The sequence below is a fragment of the Varanus komodoensis genome, unplaced genomic scaffold, assembly GCF_004798865.1.
Source record: "Varanus komodoensis strain SLA01 unplaced genomic scaffold, ASM479886v1 scaffold4, whole genome shotgun sequence".
NCBI lineage: Eukaryota > Metazoa > Chordata > Lepidosauria > Squamata > Varanidae > Varanus > Varanus komodoensis.
In genome coordinates this window covers 15,935,583-15,950,953 of record NW_025335941.1, presented here as the reverse complement: position 1 = coordinate 15,950,953, position 15,371 = coordinate 15,935,583, and the positions used below count along the sequence as shown (strand labels likewise).

Here is a 15,371-nt window from a genome sequence, read left to right as displayed (position 1 = left end):
ATGATAGTGGAAGAACATATTCAAGGTCCACAGATAAGTGCAGTCCCAAAAGAAAATGATGTATATTTTCATTAGGGAATGGACAGGATATGTAAAGACAAGCAGCTTCACTAACACACAAACACACGCATGTGCACATAGTCTTCTTAGATGCAGATTGTTCAAATGTGGGAATGTCACTGTTTTGCATGTTTATGCAATTTTTCAATTTAGTTAAACCACAGGATTGTTGGCTTTAATCAGAAAGCTTTGAAAGGGGAAGAAAGTATCTACGTCACAATCTCAAACATATAATTTGAAAAGCTTCTCCCATCAAATCTCCTTTTTTTTCCTTTTACCTTACAAATCATCTCCAGGACATCCCTGGTGGTGTCGCCTGGGTGGACTACAGTCAAAGCAGACTGGTTATTTGGAAGGCAGTACCACGAAGGTGTGAAATACTCATGAACCCAGATGTCAGAGTCAGGGTTATGTGGGTGAACAGCAGTTAGCGCCGCTTCTTTTTCTCTCTGGATAAAAAAAATACAAGTGGTAAAAACCTGGTCAAATACAACCCATCCATATATTAGATACCTGCAAATACAGGCACATGAAATATATATATTTCTATCCAATCAAATCACAAAATTAAAGCACTATATTATCAAATGTGCAAACGTTTACTCTAAAAGCTTAATTCAAACCCCTGAGGATTGCCAGCTGGACTAGCAGTTGCCAGCTTCCTTCACTTACCCACCAGGAATAATTCCTGGCTTTCTATGCAGTGCAGCAGTGCATCTTCTCAACATTTTTTAATCTATGGGGATATTTGGGAATTTGAGAAACTGCTATCAGAACTACCAACACAAAATACCATCAGTGAATGGTTGCTTTGGCATCAGCCTATCACATGTATGGATCTTGGGCTGCAATTTTTTCAGCAAAAACTTTTGTGTCTATTGAACAGCAGAACATCTCTTTAATAAGGGATTACCCCATTCCGTTAATTACTGGCAGTCTGATACAGTTAACACTTCTTTGAAAGATAGGTTTTGGCAATGTCCAGTATTTGCTTTTTTAAGAGGATCTGTGTATTCTTTTAAATTATTTCCCTGCTTCATAAAAATTAACAAATTAAAGGGAAAATGAACTTTTTTGTCCTTTAGACAGCTAATGATTGTCATTACTAAACTGGAAGGATAAACACTCATCTGCTACCATGCAATGGATTGTGGTCCTTAGCACACTTTTAAACAAGGGGCTTATATATACCAGCTTCAAAATGATTCTTATTTGGATATTTGGTCCTCTTTTGTTGAAGGCTATGTATTATTGCTAGAAAGTTGTACTTACTCCATGCAAATCTATACCCCTATATTAAAAATGGGCAAAACAAATTTATTATAAAAAAAGTCAGGCTTCCACAGCCATAAGCACTACTTTGGGGACCCCCTTCATAGGCTCTACTGCGGGTGCTCAACAGTAACACGGTGGACTTCTCTGCTCTCTTTATATGGGCAATCAGGATTACACTGGTAGTGTTCATGTGTTCAGAGTCAGAAGATGGGAAGATGCTATTGAAAGGACACCAGCAGAGTGCTGGAATGCTCAGCCATAAAAAAAGAAAAGCTTTGTTTCCAAAAGTGTCAGTTCTATAGAGACCTAAACACAGTAAACACTTAGTCCAGACTAAACATCTTCCCAATAGCCCCTACTCATTGGTTCTTTCTATAGTCTCTTTCTTAATGTTTTGAAATAATTAAATTTCAAAGACCAAGTGAAACTCATTTTTGGCCTTCTGCAGATATCCATTATGGAAACAGGAGACTAGACTTCTATTTGTTTTTAAAAACTGTATAACAGAAGTGAAAGTAAAATATATACAAGGGGTTAGAAACATGCAAACATATGTCCAAAAGAAATTATCATCGAATGTTATCTTTAGCTTGCATTTGTTAGTTCCTTTTGGGGGAAGGGTCATTTTCTTTGATCTATGTGTAATTTTGTTACGTTTTCCTTTTGTAATATGTTGCATACTTTTCCTCTAATGTATCGAATTGTGATTAGTATGACTTACAAACAATAAAAAACTGAAATGATAAGTCCAAAAGAAATTATCATCGAATGTTATCTTTAGCTTGCATTTGTTAGTTCCTTTTGGGGGAAGGGTCATTTTCTTTGATCTATGTGTAATTTTGTTACGTTTTCCTTTTGTAATATGTTGCATACTTTTCCTCTAATGTATCGAATTGTGATTAGTATGACTTACAAACAATAAAAAACTGAAATGATAAGTCCAAAAGAATGCTAGCCTGGAAAAGTAGCAGAGTCAAGGAAGATTTTTTAAATAGAAGTTATACGAACACAATAAAAGAGGATAAACCATGGCAAATGGAATAAAAATGCTATATCTGTCCATCTAGCTAGAAGAGGATGGGATGATCAGCAGAATGCTCTGTCTGAATGCTGGACTAGATGGAACACTGGTCTCATCTAGCAGGGGAATGTCTATATTCTTTATTTATTCTGGGTATATTCTGGTTATTGTTTTAGAGGTAGGTGACAACATGGATTTAAGAGAAGAATTCCAGCAATTACAAATTCATTATTTCTCTCTGTCTTTGTAAAAGATGGAAGCCATTAGTTTAATATTCTTTACGAGCAAAGATTCACATCAGTGGAAGCAAGGACTCCGTGTAATCAGAACTGTGCCCACCTGCAGTGTCCACCAAACATGAAACCACTGGCCTTGTTCATTCAGATGCCAAAGTACGATCAGGAGCTTCCATCTCCTCACGATATTTGGAGCTGAGTAGTGCCAAGCTCCCTAACCTCATGCTTGGCTGTATTTCAAACAGTGCATCATCTGGCAGAGCTTTGCCACCGCATGACTTGCTCTTCCCATCAGGATTTTATTGCACTTTACTTTGAATAGGTTTCATTCTAAAAACAGATTCACAAGGTAATTGAACCCCTTTGTGTAAATCAAGCCTGTCCTTTATTGTTACCTTGCCTTCTTGCATATTGTCATCAAAGATTCCTTCCAGAGATTTCTTTACAGAATCCGTTCCTTCACCGAACACCTGCAGAGGAACAGAAAGTGCTATTTTAGAAGACAAAAGGATGATGCAAATGCTTGCTAAATTTGGAAGTATCTCATGACTGTTCAGGGGAAAATTATCATACCATTAAAATTGGATACAGTTCTTTCCTGATTAAAAAGTAACCAAATGTCACTGCTTATCTGGCCTACTCCAAAAATGTTCCAAACAGTGCTGAATCTAAACCAGGACCTTTGAAGACCCACTAAAGGGAGTGTCAAATGAAAAATGGAGGAAAGCAAGCCAGAAGAGGTGATGACAAAACCCCAGCAATGCATTCAATATCTTAGGAAGTGGTATCTCCATAGTAATAGTAATCCTACACACCTATCTTGATACTTTCCAAGATCTGCCATAGCTAAATCCTGTACTGTGTGAAAATTACCATACCTGAATCCTGTATTGTGTGATAATAGAAAAGTTATACCAGGGGTCAATTTAGCATCCAAAATATTATAACAACAATTCTCTGCCTAGTTACTACAGCTTTGCAGAACTATAACAGAATAGACACAAGGCGCTTCTTTAAACAACCTCAAAAAGAGCCTTCTGGTTTCCAGTTCCTAATATATATTTGGGTGGGTGGCAAAGTCATCTGAGTTTAATTGACCCATGTTTTAATGTAAGAAAGCAAGTGGATGCAGCTGGACACATTTCTTTTTAATTGGCTAGGATCAACTCAAGGCAAAATAGAACAAAAAGATGAAGGGCAACAAATTTTCATCTTTAGTGGGGGGAAAACACTTTTTCTTGATGGTGCTGAATCCATGTTATGCTGACTAATAAGCTTATGGAAGAAGATATGGCTGGGGATTATACTTTGTCTGGGCATATAAACCATGACTACCCCAAATAGCTTCAGCTGTTTGAGTTGTATAGAAACTAACTAAATAACTAACTAAACACAATCCTGAATTAAGCCTGTCCAAAGCTTCCCATTACATAACTCCCAAATGTGGTCCCCAGTGCTTAGGAACAAACAGGGATTCCCCCTCCCCTCCCCACTGCCTTTAACCAAACCCACATGGTTTTGCATCTAGCATTTTTGTATTCCTCTAGAAAAACTGGGAAGGAGAATACTTCATGTATCAAATGGAACCACTTGTAGTCTACATGTAAGAGTGTTTTTAAAAATTCTGCATAGCTTGCCCAGGCTTTTATTCTATACTCTTATATAAATCTCTATTGTCCTGTAATATGTAATTAGAGATCCCTAGATGAAACTAGCTAAATATATTTCAGCTTTATTTTGCAGCCTCTGAAATGTTTGTGATTACGATCTCTTATTTGTAAGAAAATAATATCTGCTCCAGTTACCATAAAGGATAAATATCGAATGATCTGAATTAATTCAACTGGGAAGCTTTATTATTTGCATGATGAGGTCCTAGTCTGGAATTATTTTTATGAAAGCTAAAGAAATAGGTGATCTTGAGACAATGGAGTCCAGATTAAACCTGAAAGTCTCCCTAAAGCACAAATAGTTTAATTGACATAAAAAACATGGCCATGAAGCAGGCCTTGCAAGGAAACATGACTGCCACTGGCTCAAGACAAAAAGTCTTATCCCACAGGTGCCAGTCTTGTTAATACGCACACTTGGGGTAAAACTGACAGTAAGACTGAGTAGAAACCAAAAACACTGCTCAAACAAGGAAATAAGCAAGATATTTTCCATTTCTGGCACCACCTTTAAGTATGCAAATCTGATGATCGGAGCACCAGGGACAAAGTGCCGCAGCAAATGTGATGCTCCAAGAAGTTAAGGAAGGGGCCAGGAACACCCAAGCGATGACTGCCAGAGCAAAGGCATGCAAGAAACTATGTGGGCCTAGAGCTAAATATGAGACATTCACTTGGTTCACAGGACACAACAGCTCACCCACAGTGGGTCATGACATGAAAACCAACACAATTTCTGCAGGATGGCTTATTTTTCTACAAACAAGCCACTCCGAGAAGTCATGGCTTCTTGTGGGTTATTCAGGATAGCTTGTTGTGGTGTCTGAACCCAGCAGGGGAATGTATCATGGGATATTGGGAAAGGCTGCAGAGCTGCCTGCCAAAAGCAGTGGAAGCTCCTGCCATGCTGATCTCGCTACTGCCAGCATCATCCCCTCTTATTCCTTATGAAAGCTCTCCATCCTGTGTTAAAGATCAATGGAGAGTGTACTGAATAGATTCTCAATTTTATTTTTTCTTTCATTGAGGGGGTGTTCCTGCATAAATGCATAGACATGAAAGTCTGCCACCATGCAATTAAGCAGAAATTTCCCTTCAAGCTTTACTATTCCACCAAGCATATTTTTAGCAATTTGCTGTACTGCTTTGCCATGCAATTTATTTTATTTTCTCCTCAGTTTTACTGCTCCATCGTGAAATGTGTGCCATTTTATCATCTGCCTCACTGCTCTGTAACTCATATGTATATCTGACAGCTAACAACAGAGCCCAGTGGGAATATTTTGTAAAATCTAAGCTTTTAGCTTTCAATTTTCTTTTGCAGCACAATATGGCTGAAAAAAGTTATTTGATCCATCTCAAGGTTAAACTCAGATAAATCTTGGCATTAGAAACAGAACTTGCAGCATGTTACTTTGGTTACACAAGTTACCACCTAACCAGCAGAGCAGTTTGCTGCCCTAAGCTCAGTTCTGGATGCAACTTGCAAATTAAAACCTTTTACCATAAGCAGACAGCTTTTGCCTTATCATAAATCCTTGCAAACCTTTCTCTGAACATATCTAAACCATTTCATGTGGACATGAAAGCCTAATCCAGACATCTAATTTTTTAAAGCTACCTGATTAATGCTTGGTCTCCCTTGTTTTTTCTTTGAAGTAGTGTCCAAGCCCCAAAGGGAAGAAAACCGGCTTCTTCGCTTACTTGCTGATCTTGACATAGCCTGTGTTCTTCTCCTGACACCAGATTCACCTGTACGAGCGGCCACCTGCCAAGTGCCATAAAACAAATGAATCACAAAGGAAACAAACATTGAGAGTCACGGTGCATATTTCTAATGTGCCTGCTATGATGTTTAAAGGTGAGTGCATACATGTGCATTCTATCCTACAGGAATTTTAGTTCTTTTATTTCATGTAACTAATATTTTAAGATTCAGGCTATAAATTTAAATAATTAAGGTATAATAATTACTCATTAGCATAGGTTCCATACAGATGCTCCTGCCAAAGCAGGGAATGAATAAGCCCTATCCTAGTACTGTATCAACAAAAAAGTTTTAAAATACAGCAAAGAGATTCAAAGTCATTTTAAGGCTGAGCTTCCTGAGAGGCTCAAAGAACCTGCACATTCCCTGGCAACCCAGAAGAAATACTTTTTATCATCTTAGGCGAGAGAACAAAACAAACACAGTGTAATCACAGCACTGTGCGCCATGTTCCTATTCAAATCGACAGTTGATCACAGCAACCCACTGAAATCTGCTTGAAGCATATCGGCTTTGTCCATCCCTGTTCACTCCCATCCTGGCTGTTCCATCTCCAGCTGGGGAATGTTAATACAATGCTCCACAGCAGGGTGGGCAATGCAGATGTCAGCCAACCTATTCCAACTTTAGGCACTCTGATGCGGAGCACTTAGCTAGCTTCCGGAAATAAAGCAAGAACCAGGAACCTCAGGCCAGGGGCCAAATATTTATTTATTATTTATTTATTTAGGAGACTTCTATGCCGCCCAATTCGCTGAAGCCTCGGGGCGGCTCACATCCATAAATAAACTTGCACAGAATAATATAAATAAACAGTATAAATATGACTCTTGGGTTTCCCCCAAAGGCCATGCTCCCTTCTTTTGGCATCAGCCCCTTTCCCACAACATTGTTTTTGGTGGTTTCTTGGCTTTTGTGCATTTTTCCTCATTCTAAAAGTTTGAAATGTCTAAGATTTACATATTAGCAGTAAGAGTTTTACAGTAGTATATGCTCATATTTAGTTTTGTGACAATGCATGTATTTTTGGCCTTGACGCCTTTGCCTTTTGGCCTCACAAAGGGAAACAAACAACACAGGAAATGAGGAAGTAGGACACCAGTGTTTGCCTGTCTGTCAGAGAAATCCTGAGCAGGGCAACAAACTATGACTTAAATAAAAAATGGATTAATTTTATGTCATGGAGTCCTGCCATCAGAAAAGCAGTTCCTTTGGATACTCCAAGCAAAAGCTCTGGCTCTCCACTCTAATGCTACACTTAAAATTTACTCCACTTGCCCAGTCCTGTTATATATATTTGGTGACATGAGTCTGCAGGTGACTCATCCATTTATAGCTATCATATCAAAATTGGCTCTAACTCCCCAAATCATCATAATGGGAAGACCAGCAAGAAACATTGTCCATAATATAAAACCTATGTGCATACATTATTATTATTGCATGTTGATAAATTGTTGTGAACTGCCCAGAGAGCCGCTTAATAGTGGACCATATAGAAACAAAATTCTTCTTCGCCATCATCATCATCGTCAAATGACTGAACTTAATGGAAAACCCCTTCTTTGTACAGGCCTCCTATAAAAATTTATATTTAGATAAGTTTTCCAGGAAAGAAGGTGGCATACTATTCAATCCAGTGGTTCCCTTTTGTTGACTGAAGTTCTTCCAATGACTGAAGGGCCTTGGACCTGCTGGGGGGCTCTGTACACAGGAGGGAGCCCTTTCTGCCAATTGTCCTTGCCTTTTGCAGGCCCTGCACCACCTTTGGCCACTCTCTGCCAAAAGGTCTTTCAACCACCAAGAGTGGATTTTTGACAGCTGCAAGGCAGGGTTCATTCAAATATATATATTTTTAGCAATAAAGAAAAATTGAAGACAGAGATAGAAATTTGCCACAGAGAAAGTGCTCAGCTTTTCCTTGATATGGGAAAAGAAAATATGCACACATCTACCCAATAGAACTGAACATAGGTTGCACAACAACAGCACTCAGTTAACCTTCTTATAGAAACACCAAATGGTTTCTATTTTAGCAACAAGAACCTCTGGCATTAGTTGAAACTCACCAGTGCATGAAAAGAAGACACTGAAAAGATTCCAAGACGACCCATTGCATCTTTAGTTGGACGACTTGCAAATGCAAGCAATGTTTTTGGATTTGGTAGCTCCCCTCCTTGAAGGCTAGCTAAATAGCAACGATATCGGAAGAGGTCCATTTGAAACTGCTCCAGGTTTTGTTCCCAAACAAAGATCTACAAATGGGAAGTTGAGGAAGAAAGCAGTCTATGGTGAACACACTGTAAAATTCATATGCATCAATATTAAATTTCATCAAGTTCTATTTTCTACAAATGACTGTATTTCTGAGGATGAAAGAGGGATTTAACTTCTAAATCAAAGTAAAATAAATATCTTTATTTGTCAAAGGGGGATATATTCCAAGACAGCTATTGCTTTGATTCAGTGCTAATAAGATTAAACACTGTGGTTTTAATTTCTTCCTTATTACAGCTGTATTCACTTCTTTACTCCAAAATCATGGAGTGACTGTTTTAATGCAATGCTCAGTTGGGAAAGGAAGACCAGGATCATAGCAGAAAAAATTGCAAGGCTGTCAGCAGCAACAGCTTAAGAACCAATGAACTTTGTCATCACGCAGAAGAAATGCACTGGGGAATACATAAAATGCACTGGGGAATACATTCACATCTGTCAGTGACATCAGTCTTTGTGATGCAGGTTGCTCATACAAAATATTTTCAAAAAGCTGGAATTCACACTGTTTCAAAGTTTTTATTTGATTAGCATTCCAGTCATCTTATCAGCCCTGGTTAAAGAGATGCAGCTGAGAAACGGGGGTGCCCTGTGTTACTTTTGATTGTACAATCCCACACTTGCACATTCATGCACAAGTAAGCCCAACTGAGCTCCATGGGCTTCCTCCCGAATTAATGTGCTTCAAATTGCAGCCTCAATTACCATTATATTAGAAAGATGGGTATTTGCAGAAGAGCTTTCTTCTGGCAAGTTATGCAAATCAAGCTGAAAGTATAAGACAGAGATGATGACGGCAGTCAAAGCTCTTTAGAGACAGAGAAGAGTTTATCTTGCAAAGTGCCATCTCCAAAACCAAATGCAAGCAATAGGCAAGTAAACTGCAAGCAAAAGGTCCAACAGCTTCTCACTACAGTCATGAATGAGTTCAGTTCCTGAGAAAACAGAAATTTACGTGGGATTTGTATGCAAGTCATATCACTTATAGCCGGTCCTCCACATTTGTGGGGCTAAGACGTACAGGACACCTGTGAAAGTGGAAAAATTGCAAATATCCCTACCCCCCTCACCAAACCCAACAACATTTCCTCTGTACAGCAAGGAAACGCTAGAGAGATTTCCTTCTCCAGATGGGTAGGGCAGCAAGGCATACTTTGCAGGCATGCTTTGCTTTCTCTCTCTCTTTCTCTGTGGTGAAGATTTGGAGACCTTCCCTGTCTCCCCTTTCACTTCTCTCTCTATGGTAGTGACAATTTTCCACAGGATTTTTTTAAATATAACAGGCTTTATGGCAGTTCATTGCATTTGTATGCTGCCCCATAGCCCAAGGGATCTCTGGGGCAGCTCAGAAGAAACTTGTTCATAAGTAAGAGTTGGTTGTAACCCGGGCATTGTAACTCAGGGACTGCCTGTATTACATTGAGCTCTTTCATTCGTCTCAACTACCTGGATATCCTAGGTAGTCATGAATGAGCATGACCAATTGCCTGATCATGGCCACTGCAAACAGGAGGAACTAAACAACCCAGAGATGTTCCACCCCTGGGATGCCTATTGTGCTGTCCAAACCCAGAATCCTGGGTTGTTGCGGGAGAAACACCATGGAATGGAACCTCTGGTGGGCTATTTCGCTCAGCAGGAATGGCTGGGGGCTGGGAGGCAACACGCTCACTTGCTTATACTCATTCATAACTAACCAGGATTTTTAAAAACCTCGAATAATAATCACTTGTGAACTGGGTCAGCAACTTCTAGGGCAATCACAGTCATAAACACTGTTGGGAATGTGAATGTATGTTATAGTTACCTGGTCAAGAATGGTCTTCTTTTTCTTGGAGTCTCTGACAGAAGACAAACTGAGGAAATGCATTTCCCCCATTTTCTTCATCTTCTCATCCATATCAATCTTCTGCTCCAACTTTTTAATCTCTGTTTTCAACAACTTGACAGTGTCTTCTTTGTGGTGCTGTCGTGCTACTGCTGTTGCACAAGCAGAATGAACTGCTGTAATCCAATTCTCCAACTCTGTTTGGCTAGAAGTCTAAAAACAAAACAAAACAAAGAAGTCAGAATCCTCTTGATTAACCCCTGCTGGTTTTAGAAGATTCTGCTTCTCTTGATCTTGCTTCTAACAGATATGATTAAAACAAACACTACTCTGTGTCTATGCTTGGGTGCCTGTGTCTTTGATTTGCCCCCTTTCACTTGTCACCATGTGCCCAGCAGCAGAATCAATGGTAACAGCAACAGAATATTTACTAGCGATAGCTCAGAAATTAGATACACAGAACCATAGAATCAGAAAAGGCCTTGCGGACCCCCACACAGCTGCAAAGATCATCATTCAACACACTGCATTAGACTGCATCAGCCCTGAGGCAGCCGGAATGCATGCCTATTTATTTTTATAGCACAATTACATTGCCAGTCCATAACAATTCATAAAATACTTAATGAACATTGTGTCCATGGCTATCATAGCAGTGATGAAAAGAAGAACACTTCCCTGCTGAGAAAGCACATAATCATTAATTATTACATCTTCACAATGCCTCTGTGAGACTTTCCATGCTTAATGGCTGAAGAGAGAAACCAGTGAAGAACAGAATAGACCACATCAAAGAGCAAATGACTAGAAGAGCTTCACTACAACTACTATTTTGAACCATAAAGCAACGTACTATGTTCTCCAAACAAGGCTACCCAGAGGAAAAGAAACACATGTGTTAAGTTGTGGGATTTTTTTTAAAAGTATGAATAATATTCAGCTGTAACTGCTAATAGAAAATGGGTTGCTAAATAGAAAAAACTTATGTGCCTGGTTCTTGCCTAAAATTAGAGATCTGTCCCACTTCCTTGGACAGTGAGAAATTGGAATAGAACAGGATTTAAAATGTCCTTAACTGTAACTGAATATCAAGAACTAAACACTCACTAATATCTACATAGTTTGTTCTTTTTCCAGAGCATATCATATTAATGTTATGCAAAGTGGTCATTGCTGGATGAATGTATCAGCATAAGTCATCCTCTTACTATGGGTTTCCTGTGGTAGAAAGTCAGCTGGAAAAGGTTACAAAGTCTAGTGCTATTCTAAAATGAAAAGAGGAGGATTAAGTGATCCAATGCATCACTTCACTTGATGTGAAACAGGTTTCAAGTCTGATTTACAATCTTCAGTTAAGAGCAAATCCTGGATACCATTAACCATGGTTAATGATGGTGCATTAACCAAAGTTAAGGGCAAGAAAAACAGGGCGTATCATGTGTGAAAAGGAAAGGAGCATGGAGTCTAGTCCAGATCTCCTTCTGCACCAGCCTGTGATGTGCTTGAGATTCAAAGCTCAACCCAGTCATCTGTTTGCTAAATTATCTTCCTTGCCTCCTACCTTTTTACCTGTTCAAGATAATTTTAACGATGTCACAGTGGGTACAATTTTTTTCTAAATTATTATACATTGCTCCACCTCCCAACACAGGCACTCCATATTTTCTTGTTTACAGTCAGGTAAGCAAGTCAAATTAAAATGTTAATCTCCTCCCCAATACATAAATATAAATTTACTGTTACATACATATATGTAGTATAAGTTAGTATTATATTAGTTAAGTTAGTATGAAGAAGTCTACCAATGGCATACCCTCACCCATTTAGTTGCAGAAATAAAAATAATCCTGATTTGTATTATATAAAGAAAACTGGGAATTCAGTTAAATTATATAATGCTTTGCCACATATCAAATACATCTGTCATTAATTATGGCAATGTTTTAACTGGACGGTCATAGAAAGGGAACATGACATTTATTATTTTAAGCTGTATTTTTGGGTGAAAAGAGTTGTAGACTAAGCTATTAGATTGGACAACCACATGTTGGAGATTACATGAGTGGAGCCAGCTGGAGCCGGCGGTCAGACTAGATGGCCCGGGAGACCCCTTCTGACTTGCTTTTTTTCTTTTTAGCTAAGAAGGCTTCTTGCCTCCAAGGGAATGGTGCAAACTTGCAAAGAACTGCAGGGAGCTGAAATATTAGAATGCAGTTTTAAGAAGTTGCAAACAACTCTGTGTGACTATCAAATGTAATGAAGGTATGTAGGCCTAATCAGAGCTGCCTGACTGAAAAGGAAATTAGTAGGAGGTGTAGCGTGTTTGGATACCAGACAGCAAGAACAAGATTACAATGAAATGCATACTTTGGTAATATGAATAACTCTATTTTTATTTTGCATTCAGTTGAATCAGCAGCAACTAATGAATGTAGACATAGTAAATGAGATAAAAGCAGTAAAGGACTTAAGACCTTAAAATAAACAACAACAACAACAACAACAACAACAACACATTGTAAAGCAACCTGTCATATTTTCTATTTTATCTGCTACGCAAATGTTTGTGAATTGTCTGGTAAAGGTATACTATTACTAGTTCAAACAATGCATACATTTTAACTATTGTCTGCATAACAAATCAACTCATAGGCTACAGCAATTTGCCAATCATTTCCATAATTATATCCAATCTTTCCTCTTTCTTCCCCAGTCCATCTCTGTTTCACCATTTAAATCCTTTAAATTTAGAAGAGCTCCAGCACATTGCAAACAATTAGTTTCATACATCTAAAGAAAATAACCCACTAATTTATTCTTTTTTAGTTCATTTTGTGCTCTTTCCCACATGAGATTACAGGAAAACCTAGCTCTGATGTCTCATAAAGGAACTTGTAATAAATAAGGCTCTGTATTACAACAAAGCCCATGCACCTCATGCAACCTTTTCTATTAGCCTCCATTGCATTTGTTTTCTGCAAATCATGGATTTCTAAATAAAATGCATCTGCATAGTTTTGCAATGCTCTAAGTATTGGGGAGGGAGGGAGTTCATGGTATATTTCCTTAATGCTGTTCCCATATGTTGCTATACTTACCCGCTCCACTCCCTCTTGAATAAAGCACTCAGTAGACATGGAAAACAGACTTCACTCACAAAGAGGATGAAGGACAAAAGGAAATGATGGCCTTGCAAGATTTCTACCTGCTCTGTATGAAACTAAATGCAGTGCAGTTCTATTGCTGGTGTAAGTATAAAAAGTCTATGGAAGCCAAAAGCCCAAATCCAACTGAACTGTGCCTTTGAGGATTGGGACAGGCTGGCGGGAATGCACTACTTAAATTCACTGGTGTGATAAATATGTAGCACAGGAGTGTCAAAAGTCTGGGGGTGGAGAGAGGAGGAATCCTTCCCTTTGATGGGAAAATCAGAGGATAAAGTAATTCCTAACCTACCCATAATGGAAGAAAAGGAGTAATTCTAAATGACCTCCCCTCTGTTCTAAAGGATGGCCACATTAGTCACAATAGAAATACTTCCACTTAGAGAGAAATACACAAGACTGAACTGAGGCTGCCTCAGTAATCCCCATATTTAGTTGTTTCGGACAGTGAAGGAAACCCTGGGGTGAAGTTATTAGTCCAGAATCCATTTACCAGTTTGACCGTGAGAAGACAGTGATAATATTTAAATATTATGGCTCAAAGATACACATTAGAGTTATATAGGCCATAATTCAGCAAGAAATCGGTCCTATTCAAATGTTCAATACCCATGCGCTAGCCCTGCTCCCAGGGCCACCATACTTGCTGGCCATGCACTGCAACCAACACACGATCACCATCAGCCTGAAGAATGTATTTATTTATTTTTTAAAATTATATACCATTTCCTCAGCACATTGCTCTTGGAATGGTTCACAAATAACCAAACAGTAAAATAACATAACAGGTAACCAAAAACCTATGCAAGAATACCAACAAAAACAAAATGAACCATAATGCAGAATAAATAATGGCATATTGAACCACTGCAACCAATCATAATAGAAGAAGCCACTACAGCTTGTACGGACAGGAAGCGTAAATGACCCGAGTTTCTGTTCCAGCAGAAGAAACCCCATGCCTGTGGAACCCACTCCCCACTGACTGACACCCATTGCACATCAGCTTGGGCCACGGAGATGGAGCCAACTCCCTATAATGAGCAAAGCAGCTAACTATACATGTGCCTGATGGCTTCTTCACATAGTTGGTACCCACCATGACTTTACCTTTTATGATGACTCTGTTGTAGTTTATGCAGAAGAATGGAAGCATAATTTTGAGGAAACTGTATGAAACTGCATTATAAATCTCTCTGGTAGCAAATGAGAGATGCTGCTCATCAGAGGGCAAAGAGATCACTAGAGTGATCTCAGTGATTACTCAATAAGCCCCACACTTTGATGGTTCAGACCATCAGGAGAGGAGAAAGCAGCAGCAGCAGAGCAATGATCCAGAACTACATTCACATTCTTTAATGTACCAGACCTGAAAATGTGCCTGAAGGCGATAGATCAACAGAAATCTGGCCATTGCTACGATTTACATCTTGCTGTGCCATAATGAGTCCACTGATAATTACTAGCCTATTATATTTGAATGGTAAGTGTCGACTGTTTGTTCTACTGATGACATCTTAATGGCCACAGTAAAATGAAATCACAAGTCAGACAAGCTGCCTGTCTAAAACTGAACCTGCTTCCCTGCCCAACTGCCGGATGGTAAACTACATACCTGAAAAGAAATGAGGTGCCATTCAAAGATGGCATTAGTTTTATGACATAAGTAGCTATTCAGGAATTCTTCAAATTACTTACTTCAACACCAATGTGAGGCTGGGGCTGCATCAATCAAGTACATCCACCACTGCTAATACATCACAACTGCAGCACAGAGTGCAAACTTTTATGAAAGGAGGCAACTCTGCAAACAGGTAAGTGCAAAAGCTCCTGTGTGACCTGAATCCTGCACTGCTGGAATTACCTTTAAAATGACCTGTGGCAATGACCTTCAAGTACGGTCACTATCCTCATCTAGTTTTTAGATTCTTAATAAACAGAATATTATAATGTCAAACCATATAGGGAAGGACTACATAGTGCACTAGTTTTCAGATCTGTTCCAAGAACATCTGGAGTAGCTTGGCAGCGTCTTGAGGGCTCCTCAGCAAGAGGATTCATACATGGTAGAT

The 15,371-nt window shown here is 39.0% G+C and overlaps 1 protein-coding gene across 1 annotated transcript in view; it reads right to left on the bottom strand.

Moving 5' to 3' along the window:
- The window catches only part of TIAM1 (TIAM Rac1 associated GEF 1), an 89,117-nt gene that overhangs the window by 43,933 nt on the left and 29,813 nt on the right, over nucleotides 1-15,371 (bottom strand). Inside the window, exons 5-9 of the mRNA XM_044442696.1 lie at nucleotides 10,115-10,348; nucleotides 8,100-8,285; nucleotides 5,884-6,030; nucleotides 2,988-3,062; nucleotides 339-509 (exon numbers count right to left, since the gene is read on the bottom strand). Coding sequence (XP_044298631.1) covers nucleotides 339-509; nucleotides 2,988-3,062; nucleotides 5,884-6,030; nucleotides 8,100-8,285; nucleotides 10,115-10,348 — 813 coding nt within the window. The remainder of the gene's footprint in view (nucleotides 1-338; nucleotides 510-2,987; nucleotides 3,063-5,883; nucleotides 6,031-8,099; nucleotides 8,286-10,114; nucleotides 10,349-15,371) is intronic.